The sequence below is a fragment of the Carassius gibelio genome, chromosome B6 (assembly GCF_023724105.1).
Source record: "Carassius gibelio isolate Cgi1373 ecotype wild population from Czech Republic chromosome B6, carGib1.2-hapl.c, whole genome shotgun sequence".
Taxonomy (NCBI): Eukaryota; Metazoa; Chordata; class Actinopteri; order Cypriniformes; family Cyprinidae; genus Carassius; species Carassius gibelio.
This window is the reverse complement of record NC_068401.1, coordinates 16,943,839-16,968,010: the sequence shown is the minus strand read 5'-3', so window position 1 is coordinate 16,968,010 and position 24,172 is coordinate 16,943,839. Positions and strand designations below refer to the sequence as shown.

Below are 24,172 nucleotides of genomic sequence, written 5' to 3'. Positions count from 1 at the left end.
AGCCAACTCATGGCTAGTTTTTTTCAGTGTAAAGCACACGTACTATCTTTCGTTTAACCTACTAAATAAATAAATAAATAAAAATACAATAAAAGAGCGATATTTGGCGCTAGATAACTCATGCTCTATCAAAATAGTATCAGCGTGGTTACTTTGTTTTTTTTTTATACTATGGCGTGCCCTATAAATAGAGAGACAGACCACGAGAGAGAGAGAGAGAGAGAGAGTGTGTGTGTGTGTGTGTTTGTGTGTGTGTGTGTGTGTGTGTGTGTATATATATATATATATATATCCTAAATAAAGCGTTTTCTCACCTATAACAACTGGGCCTCCAAACGTTTTAAAAATAACAATGTTCAGCTCTACAATGATAAATCAATTAATCAAATGGTCTTTCAAATTCACTGGGAATCTAGCCTACATTAGCGACTAAGTAAAGCATTGCCTGAATGTACTGTACATTGGGTGATTCGAGAGAGATTAACTGAACAAGGTGATGAAAGACGCATGCGCAAATGGCATGGTTGTCAGAACGCGTTTCAGCTGAAGTCTGGCTGAATAGATTATCTATGTGAATGTAGCTATACAGATTTTGTGAATAAATGTAAATAAAACCAAGTGATATATTATTACAAACAGGCCTTAAGTGATTTTATATGGGATACATAGAAGCATACTATTTATTTTGTTTCCTAACGAATACAGTCTTTTCTGTAGGCTATTTAGATATTTGAGTAAGTTCAAGCTCAAAAGGCATATTCAAATTATGTTAATGGTTTTGATAGTTTACTGGTAAGTTTTACATGTTACCCTCTTTGCCTCATTGTTGAATATTATTCACACAACACTAACCGACTGAAATCATGTCGTTTCGTTTGTTGTTCTGCAACGCAGTTGAACCACTAGATGGCAGTATTTCATTTCCTCTAAACCAAGCTCAACGCCAGCATGTCGCCTATTAGCTGAAACACCTGTCATATTTTTTGCTGCTGTGGATTTATCATTACATATTGTGAGCTTCCTGCCCTGCGCTGTCCTGATTCCTCTGACTGGAAGCGTTAGCAGATAAGTTCCTTTTTTAGAGCAGTCACAAACCATTCAGTGAGTTCCACTCATTGTGAAGGTGGCATTACATTTAAGCTGACTAATATAGCTATGTGTGAGTTTTTAGAAAGGAAGAGACACAGACAGAGAGACACTCCTAGCGTAAAAAATGCAAATTTTGACCTCTGGGGAAGTTAAGAGTTGATCATATGCTGAGTATAGCAGCTGAGTCTGCAGTTAGACTAAGAAGCCTGATAAAAACATGTCATTTAATTATTCGAATGTCTTAAAACAATATCAAACCACAAAATAAACGGTGTGTACCTAACAAAAACCTTTGTTACAGTTTTTTCAACTTATAAAATTAGCCTATCAATTATTTTGTATTTCATAATGGAATCTTGGTGCTCTTATGTTTGAGAACATTTGAAATATCTCAACATTACTGATCAGTAAATGTCAAAAAGCTGTTATTTCTAAGAATAGCTTGCCACTCATGGCAGTTTGCCATCCATAGCATTAATAAAACTAAGACGTCAGTCAAAGAACAAAGCCTGCGTCAAACCTCCTCCCACTCATAAACACATGTAGCCCATGCCTTCCTCTTTGAGTTCTTCTGCACCTTCTCTCTCTGAGTTCCTGTTTAGTTGCACTACAGAACGGCAGGCGTGCTGATATAACTGCTCCTATTGTTGCTGCCGTTTTTCAGTGGGCTGATATAACCTGATGCTGAAGGATGTGGTTACATTTCCACCTCTTTTCATCTTAAGTGCTGGATTACACTGCAAGGACATCAGTTCCGTCTCAGCCTGCACATTGATAAAAGGCAAAGAAATCATGGGAAGAGGATAAGAACTCCAGGTAAGTGTTGCCTGTGGTGCAATCCAATATCATGATCATTTTATTCTCAGCTCATAGCCTAGGAAAGGAATACAACTCAGAATTACAAGGCCAAGTCAGTGGACACGATGTGCAGGTGAATTCAACCAAGTCCATGATTTAGCCAGAATCAGAAACGTTTTGCTTCCTCTATGTCAAATATTTACACGTGAAGTCTCCCAATGCTCCATGACCTCTGAAATGTTGTTTTACGATGGATGATGTTAAAGGCTGAGGATGTCAGGTGGAGACTTTACTATTCACTGACTTTGTGCAGTGGGGCATGCAGGACAGCTTTTCTAAATCAGTAATCTGTTGAATGATATTTATCTACCAGCATGCAATACAATAATGCAATCATGTCATATGCTCAGTTATGTGACAGCGTTGCTGTTCTCTTCTGTTATCATACATGGTTTTATTACTTAAATGAGTTAGAATGTTATACAGTGAGCTGTAATGAAACTTAAGACTGTTTTAGGGCAGTCTTTCAAAAGATGTGACTGCAAGACATTCACATAGACTTGGTCTGTGGTGAACGGTCAGATGTAAAAACGGAGATCTTATCTCAGTCGAGCAGCAGACTTATAGCAGGCACTCTAGTTCTCGCAGAAGATCCGTTAAGATAATGAATGGGTGTTAATATAGCATGACAGAAATTATTTTTCTTAATACTTATATATACAAATAAACATTATCAAGTCTGCAGATTCTTACTGCTTGGTTGCAAAATCCAGTCAATCCCACAAATACAGCTGGTGCCCCTTCTATGCTTTGGTCCAGTAATAGGCCGATGCACTGCAAATTCATAATATTTGATGCAGTGGACACATATTTCCAAGTAAGGATTGAGTATGAGTCATTAAGTGCAAATATGTGGAGATTAATTTTACATTTGACTTGCAAATTAGTTTTCTTTTTTATAATGTCTATAATATTCAAATTATATATTTGTTTTCATTTCCACCATAGCTTGCAATAGTTAACAAGTTCATAGAAACTCAAGTTAATTGCAAGAACTGGCCTTCAGTGTATAGTTGACAGGAGCAAGTGTGACAGAACAGCTTTAAAGTACTGAGATACTTCTCCTTTTCATACACAAAAAGCATCTGACAAAAAAAATCTAATAATACATACTTAGGGAAGTTTAATTCTTTTAGCATTCATGTGCTTGTCTATCAGCAACTTAAGAGAGAGGAATGTCAAATGATGTTACAGTTCAGTTAAAACCATGTGATTGTTCATTTTAGCAGAAAGGTAAAAAGATGTTGCATACTTGTAAATATCTCAGTATAATACAATGCAATACACAATCTATTAATCAATAAGTAAGTAAGCATGCAACACCACACAATTGATGCAACTTTAAGATGTATTTGCTTGTGTAATAACAGGATCCTCACTTAATGACAGATCATTGGCTAAGTTTGGATTCCAGTTGAATCTGGTGGAAGATAACGCAACTAGAGACTGGAAATGAAACTGGATGAAAGTTTCAGTGGTGACGGTCATCAGTGAATGTATCATTGCTTTTAAACACTGTGGTCAGCCTATAAAATGTCACTTGACAAAACATATTTGTGCTTAGACTGTAGAAAAGTTATAATAATGTATTTCGATATATTAGATTCCCAAAAGTCATATTCAGGTGCAACACATATATACATATATAACTCTTACTTGGCTTGTGTTAGTTTAAATGGCTGTCATCATACATGTTTTTGTCAGCCAGCTCCTCTAAGTACAGAATACGTTATGTTTGAGTCATAATTTGGAGTGAAAGTGGCTTCCCTTGTAATCAGACATAGGCGTTGGTTGTGTCTGACATGGAAGACACACTAAAGTTATTTTGTGTTAAACCTCTTCCTGTTTGTGTGACAGCTGGGTTCTTATCTTTTCTAACAAATTTAGATTCCCAAGTTTTTTTTACCTGTGAGGTCATCACACCTGGCATGCACTAACTGAGTTTCTTTCCAAAAATAGAACATGGTTTATTTATTCTACATATTTAGATTCCCATGACACACTTATTCATATGATAAATACAGTATAGAAAAAATAGCTTGACTTTGTTTTTGGCAGCATCATATCAGTTATTTATGATAAAATGAACTCATAAACTGTGTTAAAACAGACTGTATTCGAAATAGAAATATTGCAGACATTAAAAATATATACAGTATTACATCTTTACGTGGACACTTGTAAATGACACAATATGGGGATATCCATACTTTCACTTAATAAACAGAATAGCCAGAATAAATGGCTGTTCAGAGTAAAACCGTAATTTGGTTTTCTTTCTGTACAATAAAAATTATATATACAAATGATTCTATGTAAAATATGTAACTATGAAGGGGTCAAAAACTAAACAATATATTCTGTATAGAACCAGGGATCCTCAAATATGGACATCGAGATCCACTTTCCTGCAGAGTTTAGCTCTAACCCTAATCAAACATGTCCTGAGCATGCTAATCAATGCCAATCAATGTCTTTGGGATCATTAGAAAATCACAGCCAGGTGACTTTGACCAGGGTTGGAGCTAAACTCTCCAGCGCATTGGACTTCCAGGGCAAAATTTGAGGAAGGGCGATATAGATTTTATTCTAAAAAATGGTTTTATGTTTCAAATTTAGACCACTAATAAACAAGCCATTCAAAGTCCTTAATTCCTGGTCATGCATAATTGTCTATGCTTGCATGCTTAACAGATTTTCTTGTTTCCTTGTTTTATATGACCCACAATGCTTTAGTTTGGTTTACACAACATAAGCTGAAACTGAGGTGAGTGTAAAGTTCCCACAGGTACCAATAGAGTCTAAAAAGAAAGAATAGAGTTCCTCATTTCCGCCTAGATGGGCAAAAATCTGCATTTTGGTTCTGGTAAATATTGCTCTGTGATAGATTCCCTGCATCCTCCTGTATCTGATTAACTGGGCCACCGTGTCTGCGGCAACATATAAAAAGGAAGCACTTACGTTGAATGTTGTCACCATTGTTCGACTGCTGTTATTTCCTAAAACGATCATGGCAGGGGGAGTTTGGCCTTATTGTTATGGGAGGGAGAGATGTGGATGAGAAGAGTCTGGGTTCACAGGAGAAGGATCAGAGGGGATATCGGTCCCCATCAGTCAGGGCCTCCACACAATGAGCGTCGACCCCCTCACGGTGTGGGAGTCTATCATTGTGGCCGATCGCACCATAACAATAGAGAAACACCTGTTTCCTTGGCAAAGCTCGGGAGCAACCTTCCTGTACAGGGCTGTTGGAAATATGATCAGGAGAAGGAGCTGAGATGAACCTTCATACTGGGTCACAGTGGGAATGCGAATCAACTGAGATAAAGGGAGTATCGCATCACTGTTAGATTTTATAGCTGAAGTCTGATCTTAGATATGGAATTTAGTGTGCAGTGTTTGTACAGTCCCTGTTTCATCTTTCTTGAGATCTGAAGTTTTATACTCTATATTGAATTGTTTTATTCAGTAAAGTAATGCTATTATTTATTCTTAGAGTAAAAAAATGGGATTGAAATTTCTAATACAGCATTGGTGACTCAGAATAATGCACTGAAAAGGCCCTAGTTCAGTCTGTGCATCTCAAATGCGTCTTTGCTTCACATAGGAAGTTTTCTGGGATTGTGTTTGTGTTGCCCAGATTAAATCATCCTCTCATATAAGAGGATGTGAACACATCCTTTTACGTGTCAACAAGGTCACTTCCACATTTTCAGAAGTTGCAAAATGAACAAAAGGCTACAAGCATCTGACTGACTGACTGACTGACAGCTGCTGGTCACTTTGTTTATGCCAATTTAATCCAGTATTATACCACTAAAAAGACCACTGATTGGTTTTTAATCAGGGATTCTAAGCATATTTTCCCAGTAGCCGCAGAATGAACTAAAACAGTGTAAAAATTTAAAGGATTTACAACAATTAATTTAGAAAGAATGAAAAAAAAAAATTTAACATTCACTTCTGGGTGGTAATTTAATTTGCACCTGGCACCTGTTGCCACCAGGTGCCACTTTCTATGAAATTAGCTTAGTCAAAGAAATAGCAGACAAATGGAAACAATGTTGTGCCAATTTTGTGATATAAACCAGCTTTTTGTTTGCCTTTATAATGGAAACAGCAATCATAAGTTCAGTGATGAATTAGTTCCTTCCAGGCAAACTGGCAAGGCTACAATAGAGCTCTGTAAGGTCATTAAGGACGACCTTGCTTGCAGGACTATTTTTGTGCCTGAAAAAGAAAAGTCATTAACAGTCTTACTGTAGACGTGATGCCATTATTATAACTGCTTTAGGTTCTATTTTTCATCCTGGTAACTTGCTGTACTTGGCAGTTCGAGTTTTCTCAAGTTTAACTTGTTTAATGACTGAGAGACCAACATGTGGGTTTTGTATATGCTCATGATTTAACATCAGCAAATTTCCCCTTTGTGACCACAGTGAAATTAAACAGAAAATAATAACAATAATTTTTGGATTGGTGTTGCATAATGATTGAATTTAGGATCTTACCACGACAAAACTAACAAGAACATCCTGTGTGTTTTATTAGATCAGAAAAAGCCCCTGTCATCATAGGAAATAAGCTTAATCTATTTTAAACACTGTTATGCCTCTCTCTTTTTTTGTTGTAGAAATAATACCCTATGTGATCATCTGACCATATCTAATTATCAGTTGTATCACAAGGTGCATATGGAGTTATTAAACCTTACATTTAAAGTATTATATAAAAATTGTATACTATAGTATTATTATAGTTTAATGTATATAAAAGGTTAATTGAAATCATCACAAATCATCCGCACTTTCTAACCGCCAAATAAATCAAACACAGTGAATTAAGATGGTATATTAGAACCATTTATCTGAAATAGACTCGTTTTCGTTTTTAGCTGAATAATGAAATGTACTTAGACCTATAAATTCCCCAGTAAAATAGTGTGTTTCACAAGCAACAGATAACTACGCGGTGCACTTCTCAATTATGCAAATCCGCTTTATGACGCATGACGCTCAATGGGCCGCGCGCTCAATGCAACGTGATGTTTGGTGAGAGATGAGTTTTATGCCTTGATAAGTGATTACAAGAAGGTACGTGAAGCAAAAAGCTTTACTTTAGTTTATCATCTATAATATTGGGGAACTGAGTTTAGGATTGAATGACTTTTAATTTAAATTTACTTTGGATTTAATTATTTAATATCTCTGAATATTTGCTTCACGGTTTTGAGAATCACACTAAACTACAAAACACAGCCTAATGTGAGCCACACTTTCATTGCATTCAGGTTAATTTTTTTTTTTTTTTTTTTTTTTTGCTTTAAAACTGGAGAGGCACGGAAGTGGAATGACCAAAAAGCGACGCGTTGATAACGCTGCAGAAGACACGAGATGCCATGTCAAAATATTTTTTATACTGAAAAACAATGGAAAAGCGTCGCATTGGAATGCCAAAAAATGCGTTTTGTGCGAACGGCACCTAAAAAGGGTGAAGGGTTTTAATGATTCTATCTATATCTCTTTCACAGCTGCAGCTTTCACAAAACTGCTCATGTCAGCCAAACGTGAAACATTTAGTCAAGTTTGTGCATTTTAAACTTAGATTGGAAAGTGACTCATTGGGAGAATTTTTTTTTTTTTTTTTTTATATATATTTAGGGGAATTAGTCTGTTGGAAGAAGAATTCTTTATCTTAGCCTTGTTTTAATTTAAGGACTTAACTCTTCTTAATAAGTTCTATTTCTCATGAAGGTCCCATAGGCTAGATACAGTGTCCATTTATGAGGTTTGTTCCGTTATCACTGAGGTCAACGTTGATTATTATTCCTGTTTTTGTTTTTGATTTTCTCCCCCAACAACATACTACAGTATGTGGTGTTGTGTATTGCTAGATGGCAGATTCCATACTTCTAACAGTAAATATGACGAACTTCAAATGTTATCAGTAGGAAGAACATATCGTGGCATCCCCTTAATAATCCCTAAACCAGATAGTTCTCTTGAAATTCTCTGACACCAGATAGAACATTTTCCTAAACCTCATTATTATTTACAAACATGCAAAGGATGCTGTATGTTTACTTCCCTGAAGGGAGTCGAGCACGTGTTTGAGTTGTAGATAACATTATCTGGAATTTTATTGACACATGCTGCTGTGCTACTTCATTCAGGATACACCAAATATGTTATTCCATATAACCCAAGCGAAACCCTGCATGGTTACATAAATATATATATATATATTTTTTTTGACTGATATAATTGAATTTCTCCTATTTAAATATAAGCATATAGTTGTGTAATGCTTGTTAGTATTGTATTTACTGAACAGATGAAGGAGGCAGTATGTATAGCATCCTTTTTTTTTACTGTTTCAAAAACTCAAATGTCTTTATATGACTTTAGTTCTTATTTTGTTTTGCAGTCACAGTCAAGATGCAGCACACCTCGTGCACAGAGGACCGGATCCAGCACGCTTTGGAGAGATGCCTGGATGGACTCCGGCCATCAGAATGCCTGTCACAATCCTGGAGTGGTAAGGCCATCCCAGTGACCCTCTGCTGCCGATGGGTCACTTTTTTTTTTTTTGGCGTCACTGTTTTTCCATTTCAATTTTTTGCTTCTGTTTTGTACAGTTTGTGTGTTTTTCCTTTGTCATTGGTTTTCACTTGACCTTATGTTGCAGACAGGGAATTAGAAGTGATTTGCCACTGAAATGGGCTTAATTTACATAAAGAATTACATATGCATAATACACATAATACATGATAGAACGCTCTTTTTTTATCTATTAATTTTTTCTAAAATGTTAAATCAATATATACATACAGTGACTTAAATACACTTCTTCTATGATGAGTGTTTTACATTTTTATTAAAATTTGAGTAAAATTAGAAAGCATAGAGTAAAAACAATGTTATGCTGATACTATAATGGAAGAAAAAAAGACATTAGGCTATTAAAATTGTTTGTACAATCAACGAATAACACGCACAGGAAATATTATTAGAAAAGGATCGATGCAAACCCTCATGACTGTTGCAAGGTCAGAGTCTCTTAAAATATCATATAAATGGAACTTTTTGTGATTTTACTTGATGGTTAAAAGATATTTAAAGCCAAAAATTAATCTTTTTTTGAAAGTTTTTCAAAACTATATGAAACCAACATGAATACAAACAGTACATACACATGAATTTGGCATGGTTTTAACTAGGCTTTATTTTATTTTTATCGTGAATGTGATACCATAAATTTGTCATAGGCCCATATACTGTAATTTGGTGACTGAGTGGGTGTAAATGCCAGCTCATTGGGGATATATCTAAATCAGCACCCACATCTGCATTTAATTTTAGACTGCAAATCACCTTTTAATAAAAAAAGCCATTTGAAAATTTAATTTGCTTAAAGATAACATGATGTGTAGCTTTGAGATACTGTAGTATTGATAAAGTTGAATCAGGCCTTATTGATTTACTATGGAAAGGTCCTATATAGAATCTTGATTATTTGTATATTCGATTTAGTTGTTTTTATGAACCAGGGAACCGACAAACAAAAGATCACACACTGATGAACACCATAATGTTGTTTGTGTAAAGAGTGTGACACTGTTGAACGATTCAGAGAGAAGATGTTGTTTTCAGATAGTGTTCTTTAGGAAATGTATTATTTGACACCTTCATTTGTGCAGGAAGTTAAGATGTCCTTCATGCAATCATCAACTACTGCAGACGTTAAGTAGGAAAGCTGCAGCTGCCTTAAATATCAAGTTTTGAGGTTACACACATTTCTGTCATGTAACCAATATGATCTGTTAACGGTGCTGTTCTCGAATTGCACACCACAGTGTGTTCTTCTCAGTATTCTTACCAAGACATAACAGTTTAGAGCAGGGGACCCTTTGCCATCTACACAGCAGGGATTTTAGGGTAAAACTCACACTATAGTGTAATTAACCGGCACTATCATGTCTGATGTGTATTCAGATTCATTCCTGCCCTTTATGTGTACTTGACTCATTTGGTGTTATTCGGGTTGTGCAGTGGTTTCATGCATACCGTGGGGGACTTGTTTACTAGATATCATGTTCTTTTGAGGTATAAAGCACGCACATTTGTCCCAGTTTCACAATTAGGGTTTTTCATGCGTGTGTATTTATGCATGTTTGTGCAGCTGGCTGGTGTATGAACCGCTGGAGTCTTGAAGAGCTGGTTAAGAGGGACCCAGAACATTTTGTCATTCTGCTGCATCAAATTCTCAGAAAAGCCAGAGAGGTATGTATGCACGTAGACGCACCCCTATCCAAACCGAATACTACACCCGCAGAGTAGAAGTGATACTTTCAGTCACGTTTCTGATCAATATCCTCTGTGTTGAGTTCACCATGCCCCCTTGTGGGCTCTGCAGGCAATTACAGATAAGATTGTGTCTAATCTATGCTAAGATATTTTCTTTTGTCATAATTAAATTAAGTAAATTAAAACTTTTTTTTTTTTTTTTTTACGTGATCAAGAACACAATGTAAGTTGGTCTGTAAGTGATATATGCTGTGTATCTTTCTGTGCTGTTGTAGGTTCAGCAGGAGTGTCATTATGAGCTTGTGGCCCCCTTGGCTCTCATGTTTGAGTCCACACTCCTGGAGGTAAAGTGTCAAGGGTTATGTGAATATGTAAAAAGTGTTATATTGAGTGCTATTCAAGAACAAATTTACCAGAGCTTAGATAATCAGAAACAAAGAAATGTTTGTCTTATTTTACTTTGTTTGCAGGTTTTTTGTAATTTTACTTGTTAGGATTCAGGGCTAATGTTGAAGACAGGGAAACATAATTTGCCTTTGTAGTGCACCTGTTAGCAAATATTAAATGCTTCTCGGTGTTAATTCACACAAATAATTCATGCAAATATCAGTCAGTGACACAACTCCTCATTTTTTTGTCTCCATTTAAATAATTGATTAAAAAGCAAGCCATGCATACAGTGGCTTAAATACAATGTTTTATTGTTTTTATCAATGTTTTCATTTTTGCTTTTTCTATTTTTATTTTATTCGTTTTATTTTGTATTCTTTTCTATTCTTTTTCTATTTCTATTACAACTATCCTGGTATTATAATGAAAGAAAAAGCATATTAAGTAATTTGGTTAATCTTTCAGCAATTTCACTGCTTGTATATGAAATTAAAAAATAAATAGTGATATTTAAATGTGTGAAGTTATCATCTTAATTTTTGTTATTTATTGAAGCCTGGAAATAAACAAAGCTTTAGGATTTAGAAAAATTTAAAACATAGAAACCTTATGTAAAATGACGAAGAAATATTTACACCTAAGCTTTGTTTTACAGTAATTGTTATGAAATTCATATACATTTTGAGATATGCATTTAAATGTGAAAAGAGTCATTTAGTATTGTTAGAAAAATGAAAAGCAGTTTTACTAGTAGACGTTTTGAACCCACCTTATCTCATTTACCTAGAAGCAGAATTAAAGAAATCGCACATATGCCTGTTTTCTCTTTGTAGATGCCTCTTTGCCCATCTGATGGAGAGATTCTGAAAGAAGCTTGTGAAGTGTTTCATGGCTTCCTAGCATGGCCTGAACCCTACTGTAGTGTGTGTCGTAACCTGCTCTCAACTTTACATCAAGAGCTTAGAGCTCCAGGTAGCACATTCAAATCAATAAACACAAGATAAACTTTTATCAGTCACCATCATGTAACTTAACACCTTATTAATGTTAACCAATCTACTAATTCAGACTAGTAGAAGAGGGCAGTTACATACTATTTCCTAGTGGTTTCAGGAAGCATTTCAGCTGTTTTTCAAAATAAGTGCTAAACTTGTTTAATCGAGCACTAGTAGTACCTTAAAGATTACTTAACTTACACTCTAACGTCAGTGCATTCAGTAAGATTTTTTGTTACATAATGTTGAAATCTGATGAAATGATGTTCTTGTGTGCATCTGCTTGTATCAGGGATTTTGTACCACAGGCTTGTAGGAGAGGAACAAGGCCTTGCTACCTCCAGTCAGCGCTCTAAGATCATGTGAGTGTGTTTCCACAGAAGCAGGAGGAAATCCTGTTGTGTCAGTTATTGCTCAGCCCTTTGTGGTTGCAGTCTTCACCTCTCGCTTCCTGTGTCGGTTCTTGGATATTCAGAATTTGTCTTATAAGATTGCTTATCTGTGTGTAACTTTGTATGACAAATAATAATAATAATACAATATTTAGCCCAGTGTTTAATTAAGACATTTTAATGTTTGAGCTATAAGGATTTCTTTGTCAATTTTACCCAATTGGTCAAAATGAATTCATATTCAAATTAATATGAAATAATAAGAAATGTTTCTTGAGCACCAATAATAGAATTATTTCTGAAGAACCGTGTGAGTAATTCTAAATTCAGCTTTGCCATCACATGAATTAAATTTTAATAATATAAGTATAAATATATTTTCGATAAAATATGTGTCCCTGGACCACAAAACCAGTCATAAGGGTAATTTTTTCACAAACACAGATTAAGATATATTTTATGTAATCTGAGAGCTCTCAGACCCTCCCATAGACAGCAAGGGTCTTTACACGATCATTGTCCATAAACATAGCAAGGAGGTTAAATAATCCATGTGACATCAGGGGTTCAACTGTAATTTTATGAAGCTACGAGAATACTTTTTGAGTGCAAAAAAAAACAACAACAGTGTATGCTGTTCTGTGTAAAATGGGCCACACGGATTTTTAACAAAAACAAGGTATCTGTGTGGTGCAGCTGACACAGAACAGCATACACTGTTTGCGTTCAGTGTTTACTCTCCAAAATGGTGCTAGAAGAGTCATTTAGAATTGTTGAATAGTGTTTTTTTGTTGTTGTTTTTTTTGCACAAAAAGTATCCTCATAACATTTTCTAAAATTATGGTTGAGCCCTGATGTCACATGGATTATTTTACCGATCTCCTTGCTACGTTTCTGGATGGTGATCATGTAAGGACCCTTGCTGTCTACAGGAGGGTCAGAGAGCTCTCGGAATTCATCAAAAATATCTTAATTTGTGTCTCCAATAATGAACTAAAGGTCTTAAAGGTTTGGAGCGAAATGAGGGTGAGTAATTAATGACAGAATTTTCATTTTTGGGTGAACTAACCCTTTAAGTTCTTAGCAGTGCTTATTATTTACATCATTTATTGTAGGAAATTTACAAAATATCTTCATGGAACATGAACTTGAACATAAAAGCAAAATCTATAATTTTGACCCATGCAATGTATTTTTGACTATTGCTACAAATATACCCATGCGACTTATGACTGTATTTGTGGTCCAGGGTCACATATATTAAAATCTAAAATGATTAAAACGATCTTTTTGGTGAGCATTTTATTAAATGGTAGTGTAAATCAGAGATCTTGCAAAATAACTTGCAAATAGCAGATGCTACTAAAGTCTGCATGACACTGGCCCTAAAGGTCTGGAGTTTGAATCCTTGGTGTAAATAATACCACGGTATTACCACAGTATTATTATTATTATTATTATTATTTTTCATGGCTGGCCATTTCAATTTATTACAGCTCTCCATACAATCTGTCCTGGATAAACATCTGCCCCATTATATTGAATATATTGAATAAATGGAATATAGGAATAAAGCGCATATACTAGAAAATAACAAATGCAAACTACTTCTGTGGACGAAATCGATGTGTTTTATCTGTTTCTGCTACACTACAGTGACATTTTTGCATGTGTTCTCTGTTGCAGTACGGTGTTGTTGATGAACCCGGCTGAGGTGCCTGCTGAGTTCCTGTCTGTGGCGGAGCAGCTCAGTGGAGCAGAGGTCTCGCAGAGAGAGAGCAGCATTACACTCATTAAACACAGCTACCAGGCAGTACTCGGAACTAAATACCCACTACAGACCATCAGCGGTGCTCTACAGGTACACCGCACTGTTCCATGGCACACAAAATAATGTTTCCTGTTTTAATGTGCTCCAACTTAAGTAGATGCAAAGTGTAGGTGCGTCAGACTGTAACTGAGTATGTGTGAATGTGTGGGCATATCACTTTGTGGGCGTCAGGAAGCGTGTCATCTGAATGGGGGGAGGGGTGATAAATTACTCATATGTGGGTTGGTGGGTGGCTAATGGGGAAGAAATAGATGGATTGAGTGGGTGTAATGAAGATAGCTTGTTATAATAGTTTTTCTTGCATATGGTAAAAATGTATTATAATTTTGTGAGATTACTTGGAAGTTAAAATAAAGGGTAACTTCATTTGAATTACAGCTAAGGATTCATTGAATTCTGACTCTGAGTGACTTGCAACAACCAAAGAGGTTACAGTACATGACTAAGTTGGTTCCTTTTTAGTGCCTGAGCGATGATGAGTTGGCAAAGAACCTGTCCTCAGTGAGTGACCTTCTAGAGTCTGCAGCGGCCATGACGGATATAGCTAAAGCTCGAGAACATGTGAGGGCTGGTCTGGAGGCGCTGCGAGAAAAACTTGGCATACCAGCCTCCAATGGCAAGACTTCAGATGGTACAGTCTCACTTTTTGCTTATAGCCCACCTCACAAACCCTAAAAAGGCAGCGAAATATGCATTGAATTGTTACCAGGCTTGTATCCAACCTAATACCATTAAAAAAAAAAAAATTTTTACTTTCTAAATCAGTGGTTCTCAACCAACCAATCCAATTTACATAATCTTAAATCAAATCCTTTAAAAAATGGCTCCACAAGATTAAACTGACATTATATTTTTTAGTAATTTTTGAGTATAGTAAAATTATTTACTACTATTCCATCAATCACTTTTCACAAGCATACGATAATATGAAAAAGAATGTTACTACATAGGCACATGTAATGTGCAGTATTACAGACAATATGGCTGAAGTATGTGGACAACTTTTATTTAAAGACTACTGCAGCCAAAATTTCAACAAACATTTTACTGGAATTGGTCCTGTTCACAAAGCAAAGTCCATATTGAAACGATTTACTGAGTCTTTTGGGGAAGTACTTGCCTGGCCTGCTCAAAACCCAGGTCCATTGACCTTCTTTGAGATGAATTGGAACCTCAGGTATAAACCAGGCTCTATCACCTGACCTCACTTATATTCTGTCGATTGAATGGGATCAAATCCCCTAGACATGTTTCCAAGAAGAGTAAAAGTTATTATAGCTGCAAACTTCCTATTGAAGCCAGTGACTTTGAAATATTTGGGTGTCCACATACTTTTGGCCATCTGAATTGGTGGTCTGCATCCTATAGGGGTTCATGGTTGTTGCTTGGTGACATACTACACTATTTGTCTGGGCAGCAGTAGTACATATTACCTGGCACCAACTCCTAGAAACTTAACCAAGATGGATGGCCAACATGAAGCAATAAAGCTGATGGCATGATTTTTCCGCTTGGGAAACAGTGGTGTGTTGGGTTTGGAGTGGGCTAGTGATTAATGAGAAAAACTTTGTTGTGTTTGTGTCACTAGGGGTTCTTCAGACGCTTGGCCTTCCAGCAGCCAAGTGCTACACCTTCCATTGGGACAAGGATAATTTTGGTAGGACACTGAATCGAAGCCAGTCCCATTTTTTTCTGCCATGGGCTTATTCAAACATTTGTTTGGCTGTTTTGGAATTATAAACATTCGAAGATTGATTTCCAGTCACTTTGATTTAGTTTAAAATGTCATTAGGGGGTTTCATGAGTTGAAAGTTAATACCCCAGCTAATAATAACCCTCTGAGTCACGGTTTTCCGTCTTGTTTTTTCGCTAGATGTTCTAAACGACCTTCTAGACATAGAGCCTGAATTGACCTTATCTCAAACATCCGAGGGCATGGAGGAGGAGGATGATGTTGACAATGTTGATGTGGAAGATGATGAATATGAGGACTTGGAGGAAGGTTTTGTATCAAACAGTTGCACGGACAATAGGGCCTCAACCTTCTCTACTGTCTCCTCCCTTTCCACGGCCTCCAAAGACTCCATGTTCTCCACTCTCTCAGTCGCTTCCTCTGAATACTCTCCACGCTCCACACTCTCATACTCCTCTCAAGCTTCAGGCACTGACAGTGATTTTTGTGAGGACGCAGAAGAGGACTGTCTGAGCACGGCGTCTGTGCCTAAGTCCAAAACTGGTGCTCGACTTTCCAAGCGCCTCTCACGACTCTTCAAACCTCGCAGCAGCTCTCTGTGTCGAGCTAAAAGCCTGGGCAGCCCTGAGTCTAAAGAATTAGTGATAACTGTCCGCTCTAAGAGATCCAATTCTCTGCCACAGCAAGTGCAACTGCGGAGCTCTGAGTTCGGGTTCCCAGCACCCCCCCTGTCACAGCTGCAGTATGTTTGCTATAGGAGAAGACCCATTCTGAGCACCGATGATATAGAAGGGCCACCAGGGCCCACGGTGCTCAGAGTGGTGGTGTTCGGGGCCGATCATGTGGCAGGGAGACTGGCCCGTGCTTACGGGAGCCTGAGAAAAAGAGAAAGAGACTGTCCACACCTGACCAAAGCTTTCAGGATGAAGTTTTTCTTTGTGCCTGTGAAGAGAGATACAACTCCAGCCAACGTCTCCATGAAGAACTCTGGTTCTTCTATGCAGCTGTCAGTGAGTCCACTGAAACCAGCCGCCTCTAGCACTGTGAGTGAAATTACGTCCCTTGGGCCTAAAGTATACTTATGTTTTTGAGTATTTTGTATGTGTATAGTGCGTGTGATGTACTCACGGTGTGTCGTCACCAGAAAAATACACACATAGCTAAATTTTGCAAACTACACGTAATCTGTACACTTTTTAAATTAGTCCATCAGGTGGCAACACCAATAAATGTGTAAGTGGTTAAGAAATGTCCAGAACTTTAGTTTAAAATGCATTTTCTTGACAACTTCTCGTTTACAAAGTCTATTTTCTTTTTCTCATTCATAACTGTTGCAGAGAAATAGCGCAGACTTTGGACAAAATCCACGTGTTGTCTATCTGTTTTTGCGTGTGAGAATTGGGTATACAGTACTTAGATTATGCTTTCGCCTGTACACATGCTTAGTTTTCGCATCAAAACTGGAGAACACTTTGGGCTTTAAGTTTTGTTCATCATTTATTTTTCAAATCAAAGCTTTAGGACTGAATCACTGTCTACAAAAATCTGATCCATTTGTACAAACAGGCTAAAGGGCTTCTCTAAAGGGCCAATTCTCATTCTGTACAATTGTACTGAAATGACAGCAACAACCAAATAAATTTACAAAAAAGGTTAAATGTGAAAAGTTTGTACCAGACTTGACTGAATGGACTGGAGCGATTGTACAGGTGCGGATATATTTGTGCAGCTCAACTGTTCGACTGTTTCTTTGCGTAAAATTTTGGCCTGTGTTTTGCAAATCATCCAACACTGTGACATAGATTTGTGGGGGCGAGTTTAAATTAGGCATTTTAGGAAGGCATGGACAAGTCGTCCCTTTTACACGTCCCATCATTGTTGAAAAATAGTTCCAAAATGAAAGTTGAACAGATGTTCTGCTGAACACAAAGGTATTTGGAAGAATTTTTTAACCAAGCATAACTCACAACCCATTAACTACCACTATAAGGAAAATGATTACGATAGTTACCAAAACTACTTGGTGCACTTTAGTTATTGCAGTATTAACCAAGGTGTAAGCACAGCTTTTGCATATTTCACAAGAATTTCATAGAGGCTAGTAATGGACTATAAATGCACACGTAAAAGACGTCACCATAGTGACGTACTCTTCCAACCGATTCACAGCAGGGTATATATTGAACTACACATAGCTAAAAGTCAAAGTAATTTAAAAGCATTTAAAAGCAAATTATACATGCAACCCCATCAAACTATAGACATGTACAATTGTATCTTAATGCATTTTTAGGAAATGTTCTGTTACATATTTATGCTGTCCTACCGCGACTATTTTTGGCCAGGGACACGACGTTGCCTTCGGACCAATGTTTGCTGGGTTGCTTGTAGCCACAAACCATTTTTAAAGTTATCACTACATCAATCATTACAGTTTTAAATGTGGTTCCTGTATCCTGTACACACTTAGAAACACAGTCACTCACATTTAAATTTGGTTATCACTCCCAAAAACATTAGTTGTGTACTGGCCGCATTATTTAATTGGATTTCAACCGACAGCTCTGATGGTTAATCTATGTATCCCGCCTGGCTAAGCTGGATAGATTGGTCTCTTTTGGTGGTTTTAGTAGAGTTTGGGGCAATTTTTCACAGCTGGTCGCTAGCTAGATACTAACTTTACTAGGCTGGGATACAACTAGACCAAAAAAAATTAAAATCTCTTAAATTATTTAGAGTATATGAGTTCAGCAGCCATATGCATGTGGATTTTCACTCCCGGTCTGAGATAAATTTAGGTCTCAAATAAACAAATAATAATAAAAATCCTAATAAATAAAATAAAACAAACTTTGAAGTAATTTTGTTTTCACTGACTGTTAGTCCATACGTATAGATGTAAGGTTTTGAAACTTAATTTGTGTTAATTTGCCAGCAGGATCTCATTATGAATGGGATGGAGGACAGCACTAATGACATAGCCAATCTTCTGGGAATGCTGGATCCCTGGTATGAGCGGAACACTCTGAACCTGCTGGAGCTTCCTGTTAATGTGGTGTGCCAGGTGATTCTTTCACATCCACACAGACTCATTCACACAGAGAGTGCGTGACACTCTCAACAACAGTAAATCTTTTGTGCATGCTTTTGACACTGCATGCACGCACAAAAAAAAAAAAAACCCACATCCCATAAAACCACTCGTATGAGGAACTTAAGTGTGTGAAAGTGTGTTTGAATTGTTTTGATTATCACCATGCAAAAAAAAAAAATATATATATATATATATATATATATATATATTACCTTTTCAAATTGCTGATAAAAAATATATTCGCAACAAATGTTCTGTCCATAACAGCAAACATCCAAGATTGAGTCGGACTCGTCTGAGGGTGCTGGTGAGGAGCATTTACCCATATTTGCTGACCTGGTGCTCTATTACTGCCGTCATGCCGCCCGCCCTGCCCTCATTCAGCTCTATCAAGCAGAGGTGAATAAAAAAACATGCTATTTCCTCAATCTGTAGCAGTTTCGGTTATAGACTTTAAAACTGTACCTTAAAAGTTACATCGATTTTGGAGTTATGAAACTATTATGTCTTACAGGCAATATGCAGGGCACCTTTCTTCAATGTGCAATGGATTTTGGTGTTTTTTTTTTATTCAGATTTGTTAGTTTAAATGTAAAAATGGTTTAAGACAGGCTATATTCCTACAAATACTGTATATTAGTTATTTTAGTGCTCTGTGGAATCTATATACATTTTTAGAGGTTGTTTGGTGTCAACTATTGACACTACAGTATTTCATTCATCTTTTCTGCATCGTTTTGTATCTTGCCATGATGTAATCCAGTGGTGTCACAAAGGTTTAATTCTTACTCTTGGTTGTAGTTGACACTAGCTGGAGGAGAGAGACGGACTGAAGTGTTTATTCACTCTCTGGAGCTCGGACACACAGCTGGTACAAGAGCCATCAAGGCCATGGGTGAGTGTGAACAAACACCAGCATGTCAGATCAGGGTTTTTTTTTTCACTGTGAAACTATCAAAGTAATCACCAGGATCATTTTCTTTTTTTAATATGTTCTTACTGTTCACTGTGTGCATGTCCTGTTTCACTGTAAACCCTGTAAAATCACCCCTGCCTGATGCTATCTGCAGCATGGAGGTCAAAGCGGCGCATGACAAAGTACTGTAATAATTGAATTGCTGACATAAGTCATGAAATAAGTTGAGCTAAAGAGCCTTTAGCGTGTCTATTTTTCTACACATGTTATCCTTGTGCAGATGGCTGTTGTCTGCAGAAGTATCTGAAACTTTTTAGTTTGTTTCTGTACTAGCAGGTTTTCACTTCTCAGAAATTATTTTGGATGGACAGAAGCTGCTTTAAATTCAGACTAACAAAAAATGCTTATGAATCGTTTTTTTAAAATGCAGAAGGAACCTTTCAGATCCTGTTCTGTATTTGTGTATATAATTCTGTTTGTGTTTTGCAGTAGTTAAGGTGACTCACTAGTTAAATTCAAATCTGTTCTTGTTTTTCAGGTGCTGCAAGTAAGAGATTTGGCATTGATGGCGACCGTGAGGCTGTTCCTTTATCACTTGAAGTTACTTACAATCGAGTAAGACAAACTGTTCCAGTGTTTGGATGAATTTTTTATTAGTGCAGGCATGCAATTCTCATTCGTCCCTTCTCTTTTTGTGTCTTTACATAGATACATATCAGTGGCAGAAGTCAGAAGACAAGGGCAGAGAAGTCCTGCACCTCTATAAACCTGCTAAAAGCGTGCAGAAATCCTGAGGAACTAGGTAGAAAATAACTGCGATATCATTATAGACAGAACTCTGATGAAACGTTGATTAGGACTGTCAATTGTTTACATATGAATGTAATAATTAGTGTAAAAAAGTAACACAATGGCATTGAAATTACAATCAACTTTACATTGCACAAACAGGCTTAACTTCATGAACATATTCGAACAAAAAAAAAAACCTTCTCAACACTAAAGAGCCATTTCGATGTGTAGGCCTAATATGATCAAAGGGATATTTACAAAATATTATTATCTTTTCTTTTTCTTTAGATTCGAAAATGGAGTGCCTTCATTTGACAATGACAGAAGTGCTAAAGAGACAAAACTCTAGATCAAGGAAAGGCTACAATCAGGTGAGCAGGAAGGAAGTACGGGAGAAAACTGAGATGTGGTTTAAACAGCCCCGAAACTAACTTGGCGCAAACACCTACAGTTACTCTGATGTGGTTTCTGCAGCAGTGTGTAGCTGTCGACAAACAACAACATTTTTTACCAAGAGCAAACATTTTGGCTTTCATTTACCTGTTTCTGTGCCAGTTTACACGATATGGCTCATGTTTTTACACCTTGGTGTTTTTGGTGTCTGTCTTACTTTCATTTTTACAGTGTCAGTGGTTACTGTTTGGTTCAGTTACACCACACACTGACTGTACTTCATCTTGTTTTGCTGCCATTTGAAAAGAAAATATATTGTTGTTTACAAATTTGTTTAACAGATATTTGAGATAAACGAAGAACGGTGAAAATCATGAATATCATGGAAATATGCTTAGGTCCTTTTGCAAAACCTATTTAAAAGACATTAACAATACTACTATAATTGCATAGATTAAGCTCAAACGTTTATGAATATGAAAGATGTTTTGGTGATTCAAGTTGCAGTATTTTGATGATTTTGTCATTTGTGTTACAGCAACTGACCACCACACAGGTAAAGGTGGATAAGGTTCAGGTTAGTGGAACTTCCAACACCACCTTTGCAGTTTGTCTGGACCAAGATGAGAAGAAAATTTTACAGAGCGTGGCCAGGTACTGTTGGCTTTTTAATGCTGATGTTAGGCTAAAAAGGACATGCACATATATTTATGTCCTGCACAGTGGTTAGACAGGTTTTTACACTTGTTTCATGAGAACTGAGCCCATTACATTGGAATCGTGCTCTGCCAAATGAGCCACAACAACAAATGTAATTGCAAAATTATAATTAACTACTTTTACTCCAGTAAAATGTAATATGTCATTGAGTTTGTGTACTTTAACCTAAATACATTTGCGTACTCTGTTCACCACTGCTATGCAGTATAACTAATTATTAATTATATTTGTTTTATTAATTATTTCATATGTGTAGCATATTTATTAAGCAAAATGCCTTTCATTGATCAAAAGGGACGGATCAAACATAGTAAAGCACATTATTTACTTTTTTAAACAAATGCTGTTTCTTTTGAACTTCGATTCCAAAGTCTATTCAAAAGTGCTGGAAAAGTTTATACCACTTATATTATGAACTGTTTTCAACTTTGATAAGAAATATTCATTGAGTACCAAATCCTGCTGGAATGATTTCTGAAGGATCATTGACACTTAAGGCTGTCAGTATATTAAATAGTAAATGTTATTTTATATTTATAGAATATTTCACATTGTTACTGTGTTTAGTATATTGTTTATTAAATAAATGCAGACTTTGTGAACATAAGTTTTTTCAGAAAAGTATGTTGTCCTTCATTTAATTTAGTGTTTTAACATGTGGAATACTCATTGCATTAAGCCAGCCAAACAAAAAAGAGGAACAAAATCGTTCCATCTTCATGTTTTACTGCAAAATGGAAACGAGACTGAAAGTGACTCAGCGCTGTTTGTCCCAAAGAAAAAAATTGTTAATTCCATCATAGAGTTGTCATAGAGACATAAAAAATATTTGTTATAAAAATAGTTTTGTGGCCAACAACTGGTGACGTTTTTTTTTTCAGTGCATTGCTATTAGGATGTAAGCTAAGCTGATTATTTATAACAATGACATGAACAACCCAATACTTTTTTCTCTTTGCAGATGTGAGGTGTCCGTTTGTTATAAACCCGATAGTTCGACTGATTGGACGAAAGGAAGGGTGTTCTCATCGCAGACGCAGCCTCTGCAGCCAACCTTCTGCTCTCTGCTTTGTCTTCCTGTGGCCACATTCAGTGGACCTCAGCCTTGAACCCAGAGACTCGGTTTGACCCTAAGACTCCAGCCTAATAGATGTCCATCTACGTAGTTACAACTCTCTATATCGACTGGAAAAAAAGCTGGGATACACTTTAAGGCAAAAGTGCTCTTTTATTACATTTGTGAGCATCATTTGTATGCACAGCGAGGGTTGTTCGCTTCATATTCCTGAGATGAGGATAACTGGTTGATTAGCCTGAGGTACACCCTAATACATTTCAGTGGACAATTTTATGGACTTATAACTAACCTCTGTATCAGGTTATGAATCAAAACCTGAGTCATCTACAATGAAGGTTTGGTACTTTGAAAGGGATGTTATTACTGGATTGAATTGGAACTGGGCCTGCCCTGGTTCTTATAACTGGTTATAACTGTCCTGGTTCTTATAGCACTGTGGACACTGTAATAATATGTTTGTATATATGACACAATTATTTTATGTAGCTATAATCCAAATTCTCAGGAAATATATCTATATTACTTTACAGTCTTTCATTTTTTAATTTTTTTATTTAAACTATGTCTGGCCAGAGAATTGAGACATGTTCTTTAGTCCTTAAAAATCTAATATATTCCGTGATTATTTTTGTATATGTTTTGTGTATATGTATCTTATTTGTGCTGTGTTGTGACTTTAAAACGATCTCTTGTTTTGTAGTTTGGTGTGTTTGCCAGCAGAGGTCCTTATAAACCATTTGTTGAGTTTATCTTGTGGTCGCTGAAGGCTGAACAGTGGTAAATAAACACCTACACTCTTAAAAATAAAGGTGCTTAAAGGGTTCTTCACAGCGATCCCATAAAAGAACCATTTCTGATTCCACAAAGAACCATTCAGTCAAAGAACCATCTCTTTCATACCTTTTTATAATCTGAAGAACTGTCTTTCACCACAAAGAACCTCTTGTAAAACAGATCTTTAGATGTTAAAGGTTCTTATGGAACTATTAAGATAAAAAGGTTCTTCAGGCACCTTTATTTTTAAGAATGTAAATCACTGTCCGTGAAAAAACAAAACGGTTCAGTCAGTGCAATGTAAATCTGGCACAGTTTGTAAGTGAAACAAACTGAATTATTTCTTTGTGTTATTTCAAATTATCAGAATAACTGTCAAAACAATTATTTTCTCTCTGATAATTTTTTAAACACTTAAAGATGTTATATATGTTAGCAAAATTATGGAGTAGAGGTGTAGAATGTAAATATACATAGATATATAGAAAAAAAGAAAATTGAGCAAATTGAGGGATTTTACTCTCTCTCAGGGCCAACTCTTTTTAAATAATGTCTGTCTGTTTATTAAACTTTGTAAATACATTCTATCTGCAATAATACTACATTTCATTTTTATGTGACAATATGTTGGACAGAGTGTTGTGGGTACAGACTACTGACCAGTACTTCTATAATGTACTATTCACTGTTATGCAAAATGTCTTTTTTATTATTTTGTCATTTGGGCATCCAAGAGAGCTTAAAGCGGTACTTTCTTTGTAAATTGTATTCATGAAGTGCATTCAGTGGCTTTATATTTGAACACTGTAACATGTCAAAAATATATTAAGTAAAAGCACTTTTTAAAATAA

General features: G+C 36.3%; 1 protein-coding gene across 3 annotated transcripts; it reads left to right on the top strand.

The window, feature by feature from the left end:
- Nucleotides 1-1,655: 1,655 nt before the first annotated feature.
- LOC127959275 (phosphoinositide 3-kinase regulatory subunit 5) lies at nucleotides 1,656-24,172 on the top strand. 3 transcript variants are annotated; one of them, XM_052558338.1, is made up of 18 exons: nucleotides 1,656-1,905; nucleotides 8,374-8,484; nucleotides 10,129-10,229; nucleotides 10,529-10,597; nucleotides 11,477-11,615; nucleotides 11,931-12,000; nucleotides 13,717-13,891; nucleotides 14,324-14,492; nucleotides 15,450-15,518; nucleotides 15,735-16,597; nucleotides 18,490-18,618; nucleotides 18,916-19,047; nucleotides 19,450-19,543; nucleotides 20,103-20,179; nucleotides 20,273-20,366; nucleotides 20,645-20,727; nucleotides 21,288-21,403; nucleotides 22,431-24,172. In XM_052558338.1, the coding sequence occupies exons 2-18, from the start codon at nucleotides 8,385-8,387 to the stop codon at nucleotides 22,576-22,578; spliced, it is 2,628 nt and encodes an 875-aa protein (XP_052414298.1). In that variant the 5' UTR covers nucleotides 1,656-1,905; nucleotides 8,374-8,384; the 3' UTR covers nucleotides 22,579-24,172. The 3 variants fall into 3 exon arrangements, with proteins under 3 accessions (XP_052414298.1, XP_052414300.1, XP_052414299.1); XM_052558340.1 differs by having other exon boundaries at nucleotides 1,657-1,905; nucleotides 18,493-18,618; XM_052558339.1 differs by lacking the exon at nucleotides 1,656-1,905 and adding an exon at nucleotides 6,697-7,040.

Excerpts from the sequence above, each read along its gene's own strand:
- LOC127959275 (XM_052558338.1), top strand. The coding sequence starts at position 8,385 with ATGCAGCACACCTCGTGCACAGAGGACCGGATCCAGCACGCTTTGGAG. Across the intron at positions 14,493-15,449 it reads CAATGGCAAGACTTCAGATG|GGGTTCTTCAGACGCTTGGC; the intron begins GTACAGTCTCAC and ends TTGTGTCACTAG. Across the intron at positions 15,519-15,734 it reads TTGGGACAAGGATAATTTTG|ATGTTCTAAACGACCTTCTA; the intron begins GTAGGACACTGA and ends TTTTTTCGCTAG.